Raw genomic sequence first — 20574 nt, 5'->3', positions numbered from 1 at the left:
TTTATAAATTGTGTATATCTATATACAATATATTTATTTAATATATATAAATAAATTTTTTTTTTAATGTGGGGCGGGGGCGGGGGCGGGGCGGGGCCCCGTTGGGGTCATCCCGCCCCCCGCCCCCGCTATACCCTCTCTATGCGGGGCGGGGGACCCCGCCCCCGCATGGGCGGAGCGGGTTAGCCCGCCCGCCCATGCAGAGGCGGGGCGGAAGCCGGGCGGGGCAGCGGGGGCGGGGCCCCGCTGCCCACCCCTAATTTTTGTTATTGTAAAGCCCATCAATTTCGCTGCGGTGCCAACTTAGAGAGAGAGAGAGAGAGAGAGAGAGAGAGAGAGAGCGAACGAGTTCATTGACGATAGAGGACGATGAATAAGCTGACCAGAAAATGGCGAAAGTCCCGTGATGACAACCTCTCTCTCCCTACTCTTGACGATTCTCCCGCCATGGACACCCAAGGTCTCTCTTTCTCCCTCCCTCCATATAAATATATATATATATATATATGTATTTTATTCATGTATTTTGTGTGTTTCTCCGTTTTGGTTAATGTTGTGTAAATTTCCGTTTGGTTACGGAGGAAACGAGGTAAAGAAAAGAAAATACAACTTTTGAATCTGGAGAATTTTGATTTACTCCAAAAATTGAGTGAGAGATTTCTGGGTCGCCGTCAGGTCTAATTCTGTGCACCCAAATGATAAGCTGTATCTAAATTATTCTCGTTGCATAAGGTTCCGAAATCCCACCTATAATTATTTTTTCAATTCCTGGAAGCTTCAATTTTTTGGTATGTAATAAATTGCAGAACAGGAGGAGTTGGTTCGAACATTTGAAAAGGCTCAAGCTCAACAGAGCCGTTTGTGGAGGGTATATCTTCGCATCATTTTATTCTTTTTTTCACCAGCAAAAAAATTAGCTCAGTTTTTTTTCTTAAATTTAATATCTTGATTCCAATTTGCGACCTTGTTTTTTTTTGCTTTTGTTTTGTTTAATGGTAGGGTGTGTTCGCGGCAATTCTCTTTTGTTTCGCCATATTTCTTTTGTACTCCATCTTCCAGCAGGCTTCATCTCCATGGGAACTGGTACGAAGTCGTTTCATATTGCTATGATTCCAGGCATTTTTCCTTAGTATGCATTACATTTTTATATAATCCTTCCCAAGCCGTTGATTCTGTTAGCTAGCATGTTATATTTTACTGAATCAGGGAAAGTAAGTATGTTAATCTAAGAACATCATCTAATAAGAGTGCTGGAGAATGCTATGTATTTATTATATCAAAATTTGTAGATATACGGAACTTGTTTGTTTCTCTTCCTCCCCTTCTTCTTCTTCTTCTTCTTGGCAGTACATGAGACTATCAAGTATCACGAAGTTCAAGCAAGGGGAACACTATTGCATAGCGCATCATAATGAATATTTCCTCTCAAAACTGGCATTTCAATTGAATTTTGTTACCTTTTTTTTTTTGTTTTTTCTGAACAGCGGTATCATGCTTACTTCATGGAGGAGGTTGACTCATGGATAGTTATATCTGCAGGTTCATTTCTGTGCTTATTGCCATCTTTTTGCATTTGTTTTTGTCTGATTACATGTTATTTATTGTGGACCTCAGGTCTTCAGCTAGTTTATTTATTTATTTATTTATTTTTGCGGGTTTTCTTTGGGGGGAGGGAATTGTTAGTGTAATTCTGTCCCCTATATGGTTCTTGTGATAGCTTCCCTGACCTTGGTTTTCAGTCTAATTCTTCATTTCTGGTGGGGAACAGACAATAGTTTGTTTTGTGTTCCTCGACATACTATTTGAGTTCAATTTCTGCATTTTTATTATTCTCCATTCATAGGGAGGAGTTTTGACACCAACTGTTGCGATGTCACATTTTACATTTCCAATTCTTTTTCGATATAACCCTGGTTTTAATTTGAACAGATTGGGTAGCTGTTTTAGCATGTTCATTTGCTATCATAGGACTACTTCGTAACTCAAAGTATCATAGGCAATGGATTTGGTACTCCTGCTATGCTGGCATTATACTGGCAGTGTTCTGGTTATATTACATGCTGAGGTATGTCAACTTTCCAGGAATGCCTTTTTGATGCTCTATTCCCATTACCAATGTTGGATAATATGATGACGAAAGCTCAAACCAGAGAATATTATGAAATTTTGCATAGGGGTTATGTCTATAAAATGTCTGGATTTCTGTCCTCTCTTATTTCTTTTGCTTGGTTGCCTTTCATTTTCTAACCAGGGCATTTTTCAATCTTCATTCAACCAAATATCAGTTAAATTTTCACTTTTCATTTCTGGACTTTGAGCTGCATTGATTGTGTTCAAACTTCTTATACATGGTACAAATGCAATTATCCTTAGTTGCTGAGTACAAATTGTTGCCATCTTGTTTTGGTCTTTGAGCTCTTTTGGCCGAGTGAGTTGCCCCTTTTTCTTTGAAGAAAGTGTGTTCTCGTGTTTTTTCTCATCTTGTTTTGAGAAGTTGAGTTGGAATGACCTATTTACTTATCTGGTGTTTTCTTGGGTGGTAGATTGCCAAAGTTCCGGTGGGATGTTATCTGGCTTCCATTTGGACCTCTTAGGTATGTTGTCTTGGCATTGTTGTCCATTAAAATACCTTCACTGAGAAATACACTTAAGTGCATTTGAATTGCAGTGGAGCTGGAATCTGCCTCTACGTGGATTATCTGCTATCTGAGTCATCAGACGAAATAAGAAAGCTTCGAGGCTATATGTATTCTTATAAAGCTATTTAAAACGGAATAGTGGTAACCGTAGCGGGGTTGGTGTTTGTTTTCCAAAGAGGTAGAGAGAGAATACAGGAAGGCGTGCACGGCCAATTTGGTGGTGCTATCAAATACTTGATGAAGCTTTTACTGTAAATATACAAAGTTGTGAAAGATTGCATAGGAGTGCTGGAATCTGAAGGCCTAGATTGTCCACGTGATCTGTTATTTGTTGTGTCTTATGTGTGATGAACCTTTCTCTAACCCCTTACAACGACATTAATGTTAGACACCTTTTGAAAACGACGACTGAGGCAATGTTCTAGTTCAGTGCTAACATCTAGTAGATTGGTGGATAGACTGTTTCTGGAGCATATTAATAGTTTCTTGCCCTTAGAATTTGAAATATGTTGGATGACCATGTTGGAAATAACATGGACATTGAGCATCCAATGTAGTTTCTGATCATTCCCTCACTTTCTAGCTATTGCTTTCATGGGATCTGCGAGGCATTTTAGTTTGTGTTGGTATAGCACAGCACTGACATTTTTGCAAACAACCCAATTAACTGTTCACTAGCAAATGCAGTATTGATTCATTAACTGTTCACTAGCAAATGCAATATTCTAGTTCGTTGCCAAAAAATCATTTGAAATGGCAGCATCTTCTAATCATCCGAAGAGAAGAAAATCGAGAGAAAGTTTAGTAACCTTTTACTGATGGAAAATGAAGATACAGGAAAAGTTTTACAGGAGATCCTCTTTTCACATCTATGAGACCTAATGCTCATGACTCAACAACCAGATTCGAGCAGATTTATGGCATTAAATTTAGTTCTAACCACAACCAAATAAAAAGTACCAAAGTCGGCAATTTAAAGATTAAAAAAAACCACTGCAGTGGATCTGCACTTTCATATTGGTCATCATCTTACTGCTAACTGCCAATTAAGGCCAACCCTCTCCAAGCTGTACCCAAAAGAAATGGGAGAGAGATGACAAATATATAATATATATATATATATATATATATGTATGAAAATTCTTCATACAAGTGAGTAAGCCTGACATGTAAGGCATTTGTTAAATGAAACAGTACGAATTGAGACGGAAATAATTTTGGTGAGATAGAAGACTTTATTCTTCTCTCAAAATTTCTCTTCTTTTATTTTTCTTTTGAATAAAAAACCATATTAGCGTCGGTACACGGTTTGGTGTGCCAAACCGCTTGTACCTAGTAAGGCTTTTATATATATATATATATATATATATATATATATATATATATATATATATAATATCTGTATATTCAAAATCTAACCTTGAGTTTCAAAGTTTAGGCTTGACAAGTTAATTGCCAATAACATGAAATTACAACATAAGAAGCAAGTTCTATCGGTCATATAATATGCTTAAAGTTGAAGCAAAGAGGTAGTAAGATACGTCAAACACTACAAGGCAGATCGACTTTTTCCTATAGAAAAATTCTATAAATTACACCCTTATCCTACTCTTATCCCTCTTATCCCAATAAGGTGTCATAGTTCTTCAACCGTTGGAATTTTCTTTTAAAAAATATAAAAAATAATCCAAGTGTGATTATTCAAAAGTGTCAGTAAAATTTTCTGTTATCATATATATATACCAGTAACCAATATACGATTAGCTGCTGGTACTGTTCCATCTCGACCCAAATTTGGAGCTGTTTCGGATCATTCCAGATGTTTCGGCTGAATTTCGGGTATCACAGCTGCAATGAGCCCATGAAGAAAATTCATTTTAGTCCCAATCAAAGAAAATCCCATTAGTAACATTAGCAACATCAAGAACTCGACCATGAAAGAGGCAGGATGCCAGAGTTCCTTTCCCGCCAAATACCATAGACTATCTGATTAGATATAAAAAAGATTTTATCTTATTTTATTTTATTATTATAATTTTTTTAAATTTTCACATAAAATATAATAAATAATTTAACTTTTTAAATTTTTAAAATAATAATAATATTAAAAAATAATATTTTATTTTAATCTCATTTCACTATCTAAACTTGAGACAATCAAAACCAATCTTAATTCTTATCTAGCATTTACATTAGGAATTATTCGTATCAGCAAAAAAAAAAAAAAAAAAAAAAAAAAAAAATTTGTGTGATATGCTGCGATTACAAGTTGATGCATAGAATTGTTTTTTACATTAAGAGCAGTGGCAGCTTTGTAAATTTCTCTAAAAAACTTACAATTAGGTAATTGCGCATCATTATCAGATACCCCCGTTTTGCAGTCTTCATTTTACACTCCCAAGTCCCAAGTCCTTAACCCTAACCTCAGTCCCGACAGCTGCTCCTCCGCAGCTCGCCACCCCCACAGCGGCCAACATCTCCCGCAGTCAGCCATCATACAAGGTTAGCCCTCTCTCTCTCTCTATGTATATACATATACATATATGTGTACATCTGTTTACATCTGTTTACAGCTAACATTGCCCGTTGTTGCAATTTCTCAGCCATACGTGGCCACTCTGCCGCTCCACTGCCCACCACCGCATCTCGGCATCGCCTTTCCGTTTCTCATCAAATTTTTTAGACAAGGTGAAATCCATTTGTTCCTCTCAATGTTTCGAGTTTAATGATTAATGAACACTGCAGTTTGACTTCGGTATTGATCCGGTTGTGATGGGTTTTAGACTTTGGGATGAATTCCGAATTTTGAGATTAATTTTGGATTTGATGGTTAGCTTGCCCACAGCCCTTTGTAGATCAGTTTGTGTTACATAAAACTGATTAAATGAGAATCAAAATGGGGCCTGTTTGTGTTACATAAATCTGATTATTGCTGTGTACTTATTTGGACCAAGGAAAACAAAGATGGGGGCATGTGCTTGCTCTTAATTATTGTTTTTATTTTATTAAAAGATAAACTTTATATATATATATATATATGTATATATGTATTGTGTAATTCCGAATAGGTACACCACTACAGATTGGTACTGAAATATTCCATTTCAGTATCTAAACTGTAGCAGCTCCCAGAACAGAGTTCAAAGAATAGAGTTAGTCAAGCTTTAAATATTTGGGTTTGAAGTAGGTAGTCTTAATCTTCTAAATGCACGTGCTGAGAATAGTTAATGACTCTGATATTCAATGAAATATCCAAAATTTCACTGCTTTGTAAATCCATATTCACTGAATGCAATGTGCCCGCCGACATTGGGGTTTAGGGTTCACGAAGCACAAAAGGAAATGGGGAGGAGGATATTGAATGAAGCTTTGAGAGCGATGGTGAATGCTGAGCGGAGAGGAAAAGCATCGGTGGAATTGAAGCCCATCTCCACAGTCATGTCTTCTTTTCTCAATATCATGAAAGATCGAGGTAAAGCTATAGCTTTATATTTTTATTGCCGATCTGGGTCTTGTTTTTTTGTTTTATATGGTTCTAATTCATGGATTCATTAGTTTTTTGGGAAAAAATTGCCTGGACTCTGTTTAAAGGGCTGATATGGTATCAATTCTCTACTTTGACAAATGGTTGAGTTTTGGTATCAAAAAGAAAAAAAAAAAAAAAAACTGAAAAAAAAAAGTTTTGTTGACCATCGATGCAACTTTAGTCTTTTTTTTTCCCTATCCGGTGGTTGAATGGGAATCATAGCATATCCTTTCTTTAGTTTAGATCCATTTCAGTAAAGATAATTAACACAGTGTTTACTGTTTATTTTATACTGAACTGTTGTTGTTGTTGTTCCTTGAGCCAAGCATGTAAGGTTTAGGAACTATGTTTCCATTGATCTTGAAATTATCTTTACTGAAATGGATCTAAACTAAGCTTCCACTTGAATTGTTATAATTTTTCTGTCCTCGTGACTTTCGTCATTATTTTCAATATCTTTGATGGAGGGGACATTGAAGTGGTTTGTATAAAGTGCCAAGGGAGGCATTCAGTCTTTAGAAACCTCTGGAAGGTTTTCTGGAAATTAGAGACTCTAGCTTAGCAGAAAATCAATAAATAAACAAATTAAATTATGGACGAATGGTTAATAGTCTGTAACTTTGGTAGAATTCATGAAAACTCTTGGGTCAGGGTTAGTGGCATAGTGCAATTCCAAAGTTTGTACTTCTCATTGTATTCTACAATTCGGGCATCAGTGCTAGCTTTGCAAGGATATAAAAGGGGAAGATACAAGGAGTTGTTTCTTTGAAGGTCAAAACTTTTAATTGTCTATTTTTGATAAAGGTGGGTGATTTTTTAACACCCCCTTCCCGTAGGCTAGGAGTGCCACGTATTTTCCATAAAAATAATCCGGTAATAGATCCCATAATTTCATAATTTAAAAAAAAAACTGAACTTTTATTATGCGGAAAAATGTCTAATAAAACTGTCTTCCAAAACATTAAATGAAATAAACTGAAATAAATTCATGTCATAAAAACATGTTTATTTTAGAAAGTCTGAACTAAAAAAAATAAATGCTCCTTCTACTCCTGGCCTGCCTGCTCGTAATCATCATCTTCACCTGGGTGGTTAAAAACATGAAAACAAACTAAAATGAGTCGATGACTCAGTAAGAAATCTATCACAACGTAAACGTAATAAACATAAGATTTTTATAACAACTTTCATGCTGAGCTTAAAAAAATTCATGACTGTTCATACTGATGCTTATGCTATGTATGACTGTTTTAACTGAATTAACTGACTGATCTGACTGATTTAACTGATTTATCTGACTGGCCAACACACTTAACCCTGTGTGCAAGGTTGTGCACCAGCCCCACATCCCTCTGCAGCAAGGGGAACTGCTGATAGTATTCTAGCATACTATGGTGGACCACGACTGAGTTCATGGCTTGCACACCACCCTGAACTGAACTGAACTGCATTGGTACCATGCATCTGAATGTCCATCTTATTAACTGATCTGATATTATCTTACACTTGAATTTAAGATGGCTTACGTGTCTTATACACATGAGATGCATGACATACTACATACATAATCATAAATTCTGAATTTAAACATGATGCGGAATGACATGGTCGTATGCTATGCTAGATGACATGCTTGCATATGACATGAGCGGTTCATAAATAGTGGCTGTCAATGAACTGGCTTGGATAATACATACATATAAGCTAAATGTGATGATCCTAATTTATGATCAAATTTACTTACCTCACTGCGTGTCTTCTTGAATAATATTTCGTAACTTGAGACCTATATTCAATAAATAACTATCACTAAATTGTTTGGAAAATAAATAAATGCTAATATCTTACTTAACTAATTTCGAAATTCTAAAATATAGTCAAACCAATATTTGTTTAACACTAAAATCAATAATTCATAGTATTTAAATTACTTAAAATACTAATTTATAATTTAGTAGAAATACTCGAGCTATTTTAAAATAATTCACAAAAAAACTTAAATTCTTAAACTAAGTTTCATTTCTCAACATAATTATTAAATCTTATAAGAAACTTAACAAATTCCACTAAATTCTTAACATAGAAATTTTATTAAAATCTTACTAAATTGACAAAGGAAATTTAACTCAAATATTAGACTTAACATTATTCTTTAAAAACATATTTCTAATTCTTTAAACATTTTTATTAAAAATGAACCTTTAATTAACTATATTTATTTAATAACTCAACTAGTAATATTAAACTCAATAAAATTCACTAAAATAATTATTGAAATAAAATAAGATCAAATTCAATTAAACATTATTATAGTCTGTAAAAAGGTTAAAAACTCTGGCCCATAATAATAATAATACAACAAGAGCCCAATCAAAAGAACAAGCTCAACACACGAACGCACAAGGGCTTAGGGCCCAACGGCCCAATAAGACCCACGGATTCTTTCAAGAATCCGAAAACATGGCTAAAAACAAAGGAAAACAGAGAGTTGAGAGAGAGGGAGAGGGTCTGCGATGGTGGCTCACCGAGGGAGGGCTGAGGCGATGGCGGCGCTGGTGGCTGGGAGTGACCGGCGGCGCGACTGAGGGTTCCTATGGTGGTGCGGCACCGAGTGAGAGAAAGAGAGAGAGAGTTTAGAGAGAGGAACTACTAAACCGAAACCAAGAGAGAGAGAGAGCTGTGGCGGCCGAGGCCTTACCGGAGAAATGAGTGGCTCGACGGGGGTTGTGGGTCGGCGGCTTCTGTGTCGTCGAGGAGAGGTTCGGCGGCTCTTGAGGTGGCCACCGAGGAGAAGGGGCGACGGCACTGGTTCGGCAACAGGGATTTTTCGCAACTCACAAGTTTGTCTTCTCATGTGCAGGTAAGCACGTTTTATAATGGTAGGTGATAGAGAATTAGAGAAACCCTAGAAGAGCATAGACGTGCACGTGCAAGAGAGTGGAGACGTGCATGTATAGAAGATACTAGGCAACAGAGTTGGTGTTCCACTAGGACGTTAGCAAAACAAACAAAATCACCGAGAGAAACATACGGGTTGGGTGGTTTGAAGTTCTCAACAGAGGCTAACAAAGTGATGAGGTTCGGTGACTAGAAGAAAAATTTTAAACTTTAAATTTCAAAACAAAACCGTAGTACATAATCTGATACACTTTAGAAATCCTTATTAAAACAAAACTCTAACAAATCATAAATCGCAACTATAATAGAAAATATAAAGATAAAGTACATATAAATTTTGATAAAACTATAATCATAAAAATATAAATTCTAAAAATATAAGTTTACTAGAAAAATTTACTTATATACCCTAAAACCAAAACTGGTATGTCACAGATTTTCTTCCCAAGATGTTGTTTTTAAAATTTGTAGATTTCTGGTTGTTTCAAGGGTCTCAACATATGATTTCTACATGTAATTTTCTCTCATGTGCACAAATCTCTGTTGGGCATGTGTCAAACAGCATCTCTAGCTGCTAAGGGTGGGTCGGGACACTTGGGAAATTTTTGAACTGAACCATCTTACACTAGATAAGCGAAGCTTTACCACACATGGTTCAGAGCAGTTGCTATAGATTTTCATTTTTCTCCTCCAAGTTTGCTGAAGAACTACAAATTATTCCTGTTCCTCCAATTTTTTAGCCTATTGGTTTATCTTTTACATGTTGTAGAATGACTAGTTTGTTTTTTATGGGCCAATCCAGTTTCATTAAGTTGTACAATTACTTGCAGGGTACATAAAGAATTTTCAGGTTTACGATCCACATAGAGTGGGGAGGATAACAGTTGAACTACAAGGCAGGATTAAGGATTGCCGAGCTCTCACTTACAGGCAGGATATCAAGGCGAGGGATCTTGAAGGGTACAGATTGCGTATGCTTCCAACACATCAGGTTCGTTAACATTGATATCCAAGAACCTGATTTTATTTTTTGTTATCATTTGACTGTTATAGCTTGCAAAAGGTTTGTGGAAGAAGGGCTGTCTTTATGTTTTGTTTAATAGATCTTCTTTGCCAAAGGATGAAATTTTACTTTCTTCAGACTCATTTCATTGTCTTCTCTCTCTCTGTGCAGTGGGGTTATGTTGTGATCACAACCCCAGATGGCGTTTTGGATCATGAAGAGGCCATTAAAAGGAATGTGGGCGGACAGGTCCTGGGTTATTTTCATTAGACTCCAACCTCGTCGCATCGATGAAAATGGAAAGAGTTGTTCCAATATGATCGCAGCTTGCCTACACCAGCAAGAATTTGTCATGCCGGCTTCTTACTTCATTGCAATTTTGTATGTACCGATTAATGAGATGATGAACACAAACATGTTCCTTTCTCTTCTTAATTTACTGGTGATTCAGTTACTGAACTGTCATAAAGCATGATCAAATTGGATCCACGCAAAGATCTGGTCCTATAATATGGAACAATCTCATTTTCCCAAAGAGAGATGTGGCGTCTGGTTCAATAGATTCCTATTGCAAATTGGTTGTAAAAAAAAGAAAGAAGAGAATTTTAAGTCCAACAGTTACCAACTGATATCCTGTAATTCCTTGAATTTAGTGGGGTCTGCTGTTGAAAAATCATGTAATTTAGACCCCAAATAAGAAATATGACTAATTTTTAGTTATTTTTACAATAAAACTGGCTTTGACATTAGAAATGCTAAACACAGAAATGGGTGAACCCATCTATTTTATTAAAACCTATGCTTATTCTGGTTTCTTAACAACAAAACATTCTTCATGATAAGTTAATGCTTACAAGTAAAAATGCAGAGATGTTTGGAGAAAAAGTTCAGTAGAGACGAGTGCTGATTGCCATGCCATCACCTACTGAAGCATGTGACAATTGGACACGGGAATCAGCTGCCACTAATTTGTTAAACTCAATTGTCGGCTCGTTCCACCGTTTCAAGTTCTCTGGAACCAACTCATCAAATATTACAACTGTTTCTAACCAGAGTGTAGGGGTGTTCATCCGGATCTGGACCCGGGTTTCAAACTCGGGCTGAAACCCAGACTGGGTTAATCCGGGTCAGACCCAGGCCGGAACCCGGGTTTTTCAAAACCCGGATTTCGGGTTGAACCCGGATTTTTTTTTTTTAACAAAAGCTTTTTTATTATTAATTGTACTTCAAATATTTTGTCTCCATCTAGAATTTCAAATCATATTCTCAATATAAAACCAATATAAATCTCTGGCAGAGTGTGTTATCGTAGACAACCACCCCACCCACTTTCAGTAGTTTCATGATTCTCTCATTGTAGTTCCAATAATTACCCGTGTCCGCATCAACAAAAGCAAAGTCAAAACTCCCTTCATTCTCAGGCTGCACTACCAAATCCCCCCCAAATAGGGAAAAATATGATAGTGAAGAACTTATTGTGGGATGTAAACCAACAAGCACGAAAAAAGAAGAAGAAGAAGAAATAAGTGTTGGGGTGTATGTGGAGACTGGTTTTGGAGCTGAAAAAGTGTTTGCTGAAAGTTGGCTCGACTTCGCTCGACAGACCGCTCGAGCAAAGGCAAGTCAGAGAAGTTCGCTCGAGTCGCGCTCGACACTCCGCTCGAGCGAGACGCAAACCCTAGTGTTCGCTTGACCATCGCTCGACACTCCGCTCAAGCCAATGTTCATTTGGCTGTTCGCTCGAGTCGCGCTCGACACTCCGCTCGAGCGAAGTACTCAGATTTTGCCAGATTAGGTTTCCAGCGCCACTCACTATATATTCATCATATTAGACTTGTGTTGGATGGTCTCAAACATATTTAGAGAGAGAACAATTGTTTAGTGAGTGCATATTGTGTGAGAGAGTAAAAAACCCTAGAGAGTGTGAATTGAGATTGAGTGATTGTAATCTCCTCTGGTTAATAAGATTTCTGCAGCTCCTGTGGACGTAGGCAATTTGCCGAACCACGTATATTGTGTGTTGCGTTCTTGATTGTGTTACTTTTACTTTATTTGCCATCGTTGGTGTGCGTGCTTTGCATAGTATTTCACAACAACTGGTATCAAGAGCCAAGGTTGGATCTGAAGGAGAATGATGGCTGGAGATAAAGTGAACGCACCCGGGATTGAGAAGTTTGACGGCACTGATTTTGGATACTGGAAGATGAAGATTGAGGATTATCTCTATGGGAAGAGGCTCCACCTTCCATTGTTGGGAAAGAAGCCGGAGAGCATGACTGATGCTGAGTGGACCCTGTTAGATCGACAGGTTCTAGGTCTTGTTCGGCTGACCTTGTCCAGAACAGTGGCACACAATGTCAGTAAGGAGAGAACCACGATGGATCTCATGGCGACTTTGTCAGGTATGTATGAAAAGCCGTCTGCGAACAATAAGGTGCACTTGATGAAAAAATTGTTCAATCTGAAGATGTCTGAAGGTATGTCTGTAGCCCAACACTTGAATGAATTCAATACGATCACAAATCAACTGTCCTCTGTAGAGATTGAGTTTGATGATGAGATCAGAGCATTGATTTTGTTGGCATCGTTGCCAAATAGTTGGGAGGCCATGAGGATGGCTGTGAGTAGTTCAGCTGGCAAGTCAAAACTGAACTATGATAACATACGTGACATGGTACTTGCTGAAGAAGTACGTAGGAGAGACTTTGGTGAGTTCTCGGATTCAGGATCTCCCCTGATTGTTGACAATAGAGGTAGAGGACATGGCAGGTCAAGCTCCAAGAGTAGGGGAAATAGCAAGATGAAATCTGGGCAGCAGATCACGTGCTGGAGTTGTGGCAAGCCGGGCCACATCAAGAGAAACTGCAGGAATCAAGAAAGTTCTGATGATAATGCTGTGAATGTAGTGGCAGAAGAAATTCATGATGCCTTACTTCTTGCAGTGCACAGTCCGATTGATGATTGGGTGTTGGATTCAGGGTCTTCATTCCATAGCACTTCACATCGAGAAATCATGCAGAATTATGTTGCTGATGATTTTGGAAAGATGTATGCGGCTGATGGAGAGGCATTGGATGTAGTGGGAGTGGGTGATGTGCATATCACACTTCCAAACAGGAGCGTGTGGACTTTACAACAAGTAAGACATGTTCCAAATTTGAAGAAAAACCTTATCTCTGTGGGATAGCTTGATGACAACGGTTTTGCAGTAGTGTTCTCTGGAGGAGCTTGGAAGATCACTAAAGGTGCACTAGTCCTAGCACATGGTAAGAGATCTAATTTTTTGTATTTGACATCAGGATCTAGTGATGTGCAGGGAAACACAGGAGTGCAAAAAGGCAGGCTTGATCGCGCGAAACATGTGAGGAAGCCAAAGGGAGTCAGCTTTGTCGTTCCTTATGAAAGTCTGGAAAAGTTGGCTAAGGTTGCCAAGATCGGTTCGAGACCGGATACTCCTAGTGCAGTGGGAGTTGTGAGTCTCCCTAAGGGCGATGTATGTGGAAGACTAAAGTCGGGCTTGACTTCAGTGCGTCTTCTAGCTTGAAGACGGGAGCTGTGAGCTGCAGAGATGATAGGGCTTGGCTGGAAACAGTGGCTGGCATGTGGAGACCCAGCTTCCAAGTGGGAGATTGTTGGGGTGTATGTGGAGACTGGTTTTGGAGCTGAAAAAGTGTTTGCTGAAAGTTGGCTCGACAGTTGGCTCGAGCCAAGTTCGCTCGACGTTGCTCGACAGACCGCTCGAGCAAAGGCAAGTCAGAGAAGTTCGCTCAAGTCGCGCTCGACACTCTGCTCAAGCGAGATGCAAACCCTAGTGTTCGCTTGACCATCGCTCGACACTTCGCTCGAGCCAATGTTCATTTGGCTGTTCGCTCGAGTCGTGCTCGACACTCCGCTCGAGAGAAGTACGCAGATTTTGCCTGATTAGGTTTCCAGCGCCACTCACTATATATTCATCATATTAGACTTGTGTTGGATGGTCTCAAGCATATTTAGAGAGAGAACAATTATTTAGTGAGTGCATATTGTGTGAGAGAGCAAAAAGCCCTAGAGAGTGTGAGTTGAGATTGAGTGATTGTAATCTCCTCTGGTTAATAAGATTTCTACAGCTCCTGTGGACGTATGCAATTTGCCGAACCACGTATATTGTGTGTTGTGTTCTTGATTGTGTTGCTTTTACTATATTTGCCATCGTTGGTGTGTGTGCTTTGCATAATATTTCACAACAAGAAGATCTTGCTCACATTTTGTAATAATTGATCAAGAGCTGGTAAAGCCTCGGACTCAATGAAATCAATTTTATCTGCAACACCAGCTTTCTTAATAATTGGCAATCCAATTTCAAATGTCTCCCGATTTACATCTATGGCTATGATCTGTAATAGTACTGCAAATTGTAAGTACCTTGATAGTTTAGTAAAAGATACTGAAAATGATCAATTCAAACCTTGCCATCCTCTAGAATTGTAAGAGCAGTCAGGAGAAGAGAGTATCCTATGAAAACGCCAACTTCAATAGTCTTTTTCGCATTCACCAACTTCAACAGCATAGCCACCAACTGACCTGCATCCGGTGAAGTAGCAAACCTAGCACTAGAAAATGGCAATCCAATAATCTTTATGGATTATGAGAGATGAAGAAAAATACTTGAAAGTCTTCACTGACTCATTTTTAAAGGCCAATTGATGATTTGATTCTTTAAACAAGTATGACTGTTGGATCAGATGTCAGCCTGTGGAGGCACCATATGTGAGTATTGAACAAATTTCCCCTCGTTTGCTTCTTGTTTTTTGCCATAATATTCATTTTGGGACAAATTGGACAATGAATTCCTAATTCTTACACCGATTGATGAGACTCATCACACCTGATCAGTGAAGAATTCAAGCACAAGTATGACTAAACTGGTGATCGAGCACATTTATTTTGCACTCCCAAACTATGATCACCCTTTTCGAATTGCAATCACATTTATTTTACAAGGCAACCGATTTATAATTGAAGTCAACTTTTCAGGAGTATGAACTCCTGATTGTCTCATCATTTTTGGTTTTTCTTTATCAAGGGAATATTAGATCAATTGCTCTGAGGGGTCAGCAAGGAGAAAGAATTAGCACCAAGTTAAATAGAAATGAGAACAATTACCGAGGGTGGCCAGCAGTGACATGCCTTAGCTCCTTCAGAGGTTCTGGTTCACGTGGGTACACACTCGTCTCCAAGATATACTGTGATATCATTGAGGAATGAGATGATAAATTTAAACAGCAAAAGTAGATCAAGAAGATTATATAATTAGGAGAATGGTAGGTACCCGGTACAGATCTTCACTCTGCAATAAACCCTTTGAAAGTAATTCTTTTGCATATTGCTCCATTACTTCAATAGAGGTCTCTGAATTTTTATAAAAAAATATTAGGATTTAGGGCTACTGGGTTCGGGACAGATCATGCTAACTCGATTGGCTACAATTAAGAAATTGAACAATATAATATAGGTCAATTTGCAACACTTACAATCTTTAACCTGAACAACTCATATAAACTAAAATTATGTTTCTACCAATCTAACCTTAAAACTTGAAAACCCTTGTACTTATATGTGTTTGATGTTGAGATGAAATGAGATGAGATGAGCTGAGTTGAGTTGTGAATAACAATATTTTGTAAGTCCAATAATGAGATGACTTTTTAAGTTTGAGATGAGTTTAACTTTTTAGGTTGAAATGTATGAAATAGGTTGAGATAAATTTAACTTTTTTATAAGAAATTGAAAAAGTGTAGGTCCAATCAATAATTGATTTGAGGTGAATTGAATTTGGTTCAACAACTAAACATAAAAAGAAAAGTATTGTAGTGAAATGAATCAGATTTTAATATTATTTAAATCAAGACGTGAAATGAAAAGTAAGTTTATATTTATTAGTTATTATTATTGGTGTAAGGGGATTTCCCCCATTTCATAGGCCCACTAGGCGCTTGGACAGAGAGTAATGGACTTAGCCCCAATACCCGGTCCCATGGCCCAAACTTGCCCATGAAATAAGTCGCCTGTAAGGAAAAGTAAACAATGATGGCTAATGGGGTGGACAGGCCTGACATTGCTCGGCCGCATCCCGCTCATGGGAACCTGTATAGGGTAGAATGGGAAAGACGGGGAACCTTTAATCTTCTGACATGGAAACATCGACAGATCGCCAAAGACACCAGCAAAGTAAAGCATATCGGGGAATCACGCCGTATTACATAGCACCATTACCCCAGTTACACACTACATTAATGACACCGTCACCAAGGCACGTCACATTAAAGAATTATGATAAAAGGAATAGTAAAAAAGACATGAACTCCACTGGGCAGGCATGATCTGTCCCCCCAGACTCTCGGTATAAATAGTAATTTCCAGATATGAAAAAGCTCTTTGGTCTTTAGACTCTCTCATTGTTTACAAACTTCCAAAATACTTTCCTAACTTTCGCATCGAAGACTCCTCGGCCCCAAGGTCGCCCTCTCCTAGCTGTTTTCTACTTCATTTTCATAAGCCTAGCTCTAAAGACTTGAGCTGCTAGAACTTGGCCTAAAGACGTACGAAACACGATGTTAACAATTGATTTTGTCAATAATCTTGATATAACTGTACATGATTGGCAACAATAGTGTCTAATACTTTTCACAAATTATCTTACTACTATTTACATAATTTTCATCTCGTCTCATTCTCCAAGCATCTCAGGGACACGACAAAAATAATAAAACTAATGGATCGTATTAATATTAAGGTCGAACCATAAGCCCTATTAACCTTGCAAATGTCCAAATATTTGGTATAACTCAGTCACTTTTCAAAGTAATCATCTAGTCCACCACTAACTCATGCAGTTAGTCCATCCCAACCTAATGTTTTGCATTGGGAATTCTTCTTTCAATATAGTCAAAATGCAAAACCTCAAGGACTCGTGATGATTTACTCGATCTACAAGTCATGATTTTAGTTTTAGATTTCTGATCATGAATGTATCACCTTTCACTCGGCAAAACCCTATGCCCACAAACAAATGAGAAAAGGCATAGCTGGCCATTTTAGAGAGCAAATTACCTTTGACATGGGGAGGGACCAGATTAGCCATATCAAATATATAATATGCAAAGTTTCCATGTGAAGTGAATGCTTGCCGAGATTATACATAGAAGTTAACAAAAGTTTGAACCCGCATGCAGATCTATTTGTGAAAATGTCCTAAAACGAGAGAGAGAGAGAGAGAGTACCAAGCACCCAGTTTTTCCTGGGGTGAAGTTAGCTAGGACGCTGAAATTGAGTAGGAGTTCGACCTGCACCAAGCGGCAAGCACCCAGTTTTTCCTGGGGTACGGTACTACAGTATACACCTTCGGAACGAACAAGACGGATCCATCCGAGTGCGGGTGACAGGCCTGGCAAATAATCAGTTCTAGGCTGGGAATTAATAGGCCTGGCAAAAGGGTACTACAGTATTCTCTTTTTAATTCTCACCTATAACATTGGCCGTGATTGGTTAAATGTCTTTTTATCTTTATATTTGACTAATTTTAATAATAATGGACTCACATTGAATTAGTTAAAGACATTTTATCTTAAATATGAGCTACAATAATTTCATTTTTCTTTTTAAAGAAGAAAAGTCTAAACCCATTGTTTATTATATTTCGACTCATTCTCTCTTCCGTGGCTCTTTTTCTTCTTCTTTCTTGCGATTCTTCTTTCTCTTCGTCTTCCTTTTTCTCTTCCGCATCTCTTCCTTCTTTCTCTTCTTCTAATTTCTTTTTTTTAATTTTTTTTTCTTCTTCCCTCTCTTGCATCTCTTCCTTTTTTTTCTCTTCTTCTATTTTTTTTTCTCTATTTTCTCTTCTTCTTCTTCTTCCCTCTTTCTTTTTTTCTTCCATTTTCACTTACTTTTTTCCAACATGGCACCGTGGTTCAAAAAGCTTCCCTCTTTCTCTCCTGCGGCTATTCTCTCTAGCATGGCACCGCAACAGCTTCTCTCCAGCATGGCAAGCAAAAACACGGTAAAATCCAAAATCCTAGTCTTGATTTTACTTTTGATTTTGTTGTTTGAGTTTGATTTTGTTTTCATTTTTTTTTTCAATTTCTAGTTTTGATTTTGACATGATTTTTACTCTTGATTTTGTTGATTGGCTCTGTTTCCTAGTTTTGTGGCTGTAATATTTGTTTTCGAGAAATGTCTCAAAGGGCTTTGTAATGAAGAAAGTACGCTGTTTTCGAAAAAACAACATCCCATGGTAATGAAGAAAAGAAATGCACAACAGATGCTTGAAGAAATGCCTCAAAGGGCTTTGTATTTCTGAGTATATTGTTTTCAGCTTTTTGAGCGTACACCCTAAAAACAAAAACAAAAACAAAATTCCTCACAATTAGCACCATATCCCTACCTATCAATTCCATTACATTGGCAGGGGCCCCATCCCAAATAAAGCAAGATTATCAGCTCTGATTGAATATTGCAATTACTAGCTATGTTGATCGCTAGGTTTGAGTTTCAACACTGATTAAATACTGCAATTACTTGCATTTTATGGTGTTGCTACTAGTCAAAGATGCAGACATTCACTTGGCAGTATGAATTGAATCAATATGTAGTACTTATCTAAATATTAGTAATAACGTATTTTGTACTGATAAACCCCATCAACATCTGAACCTGGATTCTTAGTCCTTGTTATGAGATAAGACCCATCAACATAGCTCTTTTGAATATACAACATAGCTGTTGTGGTTGTATTTGTTTTGGGGTTGTAGCATATGCTATTTTGTGATTTTTTGTTATTTTGGATCACAAATATGGATGTTTGAGAATGTGGGTAGCAACTATATATGAATGTTGTACTGTGGGCAGTAATAAAACTTTTATATTTGGATATTGATATGGTATAAATTGTTTATTGGATGGAACTTTGTTTATTGGATTGTGAAAATAAAAATGAATATGATTGTTGGAAATTATGAAAAAAAAAATTAATTCAAAAATAAAAATGAATTAAAAATATAAAATAAAAAATAATAATATTTTATTATTATAGAGAGTGTGATGACCAATCCAATATAGATTTTAAGTTTTGAATGATTAGCTAAAAATGAAAAAGCTACATATTAGTCAAAATTTGAAGAATATGATGACCAATCCAATGCCAATGCTCACTAATCATAAACGAAACCTTCTTTTAAATTTTCTTTATCGTTCTTTTAAAAGTGGAAAGAAGATAATGCTAGAGCCATTTACGTAGATTTTTTTCATACTTTTAAATATTTTTAAAAAATAAAAAAAATTCATAACATTATTAAAAAAATATTTTTTTAGTTACAAAGTATTTTTTAATATATTTTCTAATGATGAATATTTTTTTATTAACTCCAATGGAAAGACTAATATTTTTTATTTATTATTAATACATACATATAGCACTTATATATATAATTAATTAATAACAAGTGGAACCTCTACAACTCTTTTTTGTCAGGTTTGGGGTGAGATGAGAATTTTGTGTTTTGTCTGAAAGTTTAAAATATTATGTTTTAATAATATTATTATTATGTTGAGATTTGAAAAAGTTGAATTGTTTATTATATTTTATATAAGAATTTAAAAAATGTGTAATGTTGAGATGAGATGAGATAAGAATTTTATGTATCATCCCACTCCAAACCTGCCCACGTGTTTGTAGATTCTTTGCTTGCCAGCGAAAAGGGACAGATATGCCTTGGATTTGATGGCATGCAATTCAAAGTGAAATATTCTACTCAACCTCCGATCTGCCTATGGCACACCACACTCCTTCCTACTTGTAAACCCAGTTCATCGCCACGTCACGGTCTGCCCCTTCTCCCTCACTCCTCAATCCTCACTCACCCAGACGAGTACCTCCCAGACGAAAATTGAAGCCATCCCTTATGTGTAGCCCGTCCCAGACGCAGATGAAGACCAACGAAACTCTCCCTTCTCTGCACAGCCTCTCCCAGATGAAGACCACAGACGCCCTCAATCCTCACTCACCCAGACGAAGACCGAACCCCACCCACTCTCCCTACTCTGCGCTGCCCCTCCTAGAAGAAGACCATTGAAGCTCTCAATCTTCACTCACCCAGACGAAGCCCAAAGCCCCCCACCCTCACTCTCCCTTCTCTGTGAAGCCCGAAGCCCCCTACCCTCACTCTCCCTTCTTTGCGAATTCCCCCCACCCAATCCCTTTAGTCCTCGAAACGCTAGAAGACTACAGTTTTTGGTGCACTCGAACTATAGTTGTAACATGTTGGTTTTAAATCAGCTATAGATTGTTCAGACCATAACTGTATGTTATATTGTCTATGAATATATTTATGATAGCTTACTATGGATATTTAAAAAAAGTGACCCTCTTTCCTAGCAGTGGCATTACTATGAATATATATAGGTTTGGATATTGTCTATGAATATTTAGGTTTGGATATTACCATGCATATTGTCTATGAATGTATAGGTTGCAA

At 37.4% G+C, this 20574-nt stretch overlaps 3 protein-coding genes across 4 annotated transcripts; 2 read left to right on the top strand and 1 right to left on the bottom strand.

Moving 5' to 3' along the window:
- Positions 1–280: 280 nt before the first annotated feature.
- On the top strand, positions 281–3068 carry LOC121251524. 2 transcript variants are annotated; one of them, XM_041150796.1, is made up of 7 exons: positions 281–460; positions 807–868; positions 1000–1083; positions 1488–1539; positions 1930–2065; positions 2544–2594; positions 2669–3068. In XM_041150796.1, the coding sequence occupies exons 1-7, from the start codon at positions 370–372 to the stop codon at positions 2766–2768; spliced, it is 576 nt and encodes a 191-aa protein (XP_041006730.1). In that variant the 5' UTR covers positions 281–369; the 3' UTR covers positions 2769–3068. The 2 variants fall into 2 exon arrangements, with proteins under 2 accessions (XP_041006730.1, XP_041006729.1); XM_041150795.1 differs by having other exon boundaries at positions 1485–1539.
- Positions 3069–5004: 1936 nt separating this feature from the next.
- On the top strand, positions 5005–10520 carry LOC121251519 (40S ribosomal protein S15a-5). The gene is made up of 5 exons (XM_041150794.1): positions 5005–5141; positions 5243–5327; positions 5960–6111; positions 9894–10054; positions 10238–10520. Exons 3-5 carry the CDS (start codon positions 5982–5984, stop codon positions 10334–10336), a joined length of 390 nt encoding a protein of 129 aa, XP_041006728.1. The 5' UTR covers positions 5005–5141; positions 5243–5327; positions 5960–5981; the 3' UTR covers positions 10337–10520.
- Positions 10521–11332: 812 nt separating this feature from the next.
- On the bottom strand, positions 11333–17299 carry LOC121253525 (probable caffeoyl-CoA O-methyltransferase At4g26220). The gene is made up of 6 exons (XM_041153527.1): positions 17156–17299; positions 15375–15454; positions 15209–15288; positions 14511–14655; positions 14308–14439; positions 11333–11488 (listed from the first exon to the last, which is right to left on the bottom strand). The coding sequence occupies exons 1-6, from the start codon at positions 17184–17186 to the stop codon at positions 11333–11335; spliced, it is 624 nt and encodes a 207-aa protein (XP_041009461.1). The 5' UTR covers positions 17187–17299.
- Positions 17300–20574: the final 3275 nt, after the last annotated feature.

Source organism: Juglans microcarpa x Juglans regia, chromosome 2S, assembly GCF_004785595.1.
Source record: "Juglans microcarpa x Juglans regia isolate MS1-56 chromosome 2S, Jm3101_v1.0, whole genome shotgun sequence".
NCBI classification, from domain to species: Eukaryota; Viridiplantae; Streptophyta; class Magnoliopsida; order Fagales; family Juglandaceae; genus Juglans; species Juglans microcarpa x Juglans regia.
Note: the sequence above shows the minus strand (reverse complement) of the source record. Positions and strands in the feature narration are given on the sequence as shown.

What these genes read in the sequence shown, in the direction of transcription:
- LOC121251524 (XM_041150795.1), top strand. Translation starts at nt 370, where the DNA reads ATGAATAAGCTGACCAGAAAATGGCGAAAGTCCCGTGATGACAACCTC. An exon ending in AACAGAGCCGTTTGTGGAGG is followed by an intron (nt 869 to 999) that starts GTATATCTTCGC and finishes GTTTAATGGTAG; the next exon opens with GGTGTGTTCGCGGCAATTCT. An exon ending in ATGGATAGTTATATCTGCAG is followed by an intron (nt 1,540 to 1,929) that starts GTTCATTTCTGT and finishes TAATTTGAACAG; the next exon opens with ATTGGGTAGCTGTTTTAGCA.
- LOC121251519 (XM_041150794.1), top strand. Translation starts at nt 5,982, where the DNA reads ATGGGGAGGAGGATATTGAATGAAGCTTTGAGAGCGATGGTGAATGCT. An exon ending in CAATATCATGAAAGATCGAG is followed by an intron (nt 6,112 to 9,893) that starts GTAAAGCTATAG and finishes AATTACTTGCAG; the next exon opens with GGTACATAAAGAATTTTCAG. An exon ending in GTATGCTTCCAACACATCAG is followed by an intron (nt 10,055 to 10,237) that starts GTTCGTTAACAT and finishes CTCTCTGTGCAG; the next exon opens with TGGGGTTATGTTGTGATCAC.
- LOC121253525 (XM_041153527.1), bottom strand. Translation starts at nt 17,186, where the DNA reads ATGGCTAATCTGGTCCCTCCCCATGTCAAAG. An exon ending in AGAGTGAAGATCTGTACCGG is followed by an intron (nt 15,289 to 15,374) that starts GTACCTACCATT and finishes ATGATATCACAG; the next exon opens with TATATCTTGGAGACGAGTGT. An exon ending in GTCACTGCTGGCCACCCTCG is followed by an intron (nt 14,656 to 15,208) that starts GTAATTGTTCTC and finishes GCCATTTTCTAG; the next exon opens with TGCTAGGTTTGCTACTTCAC.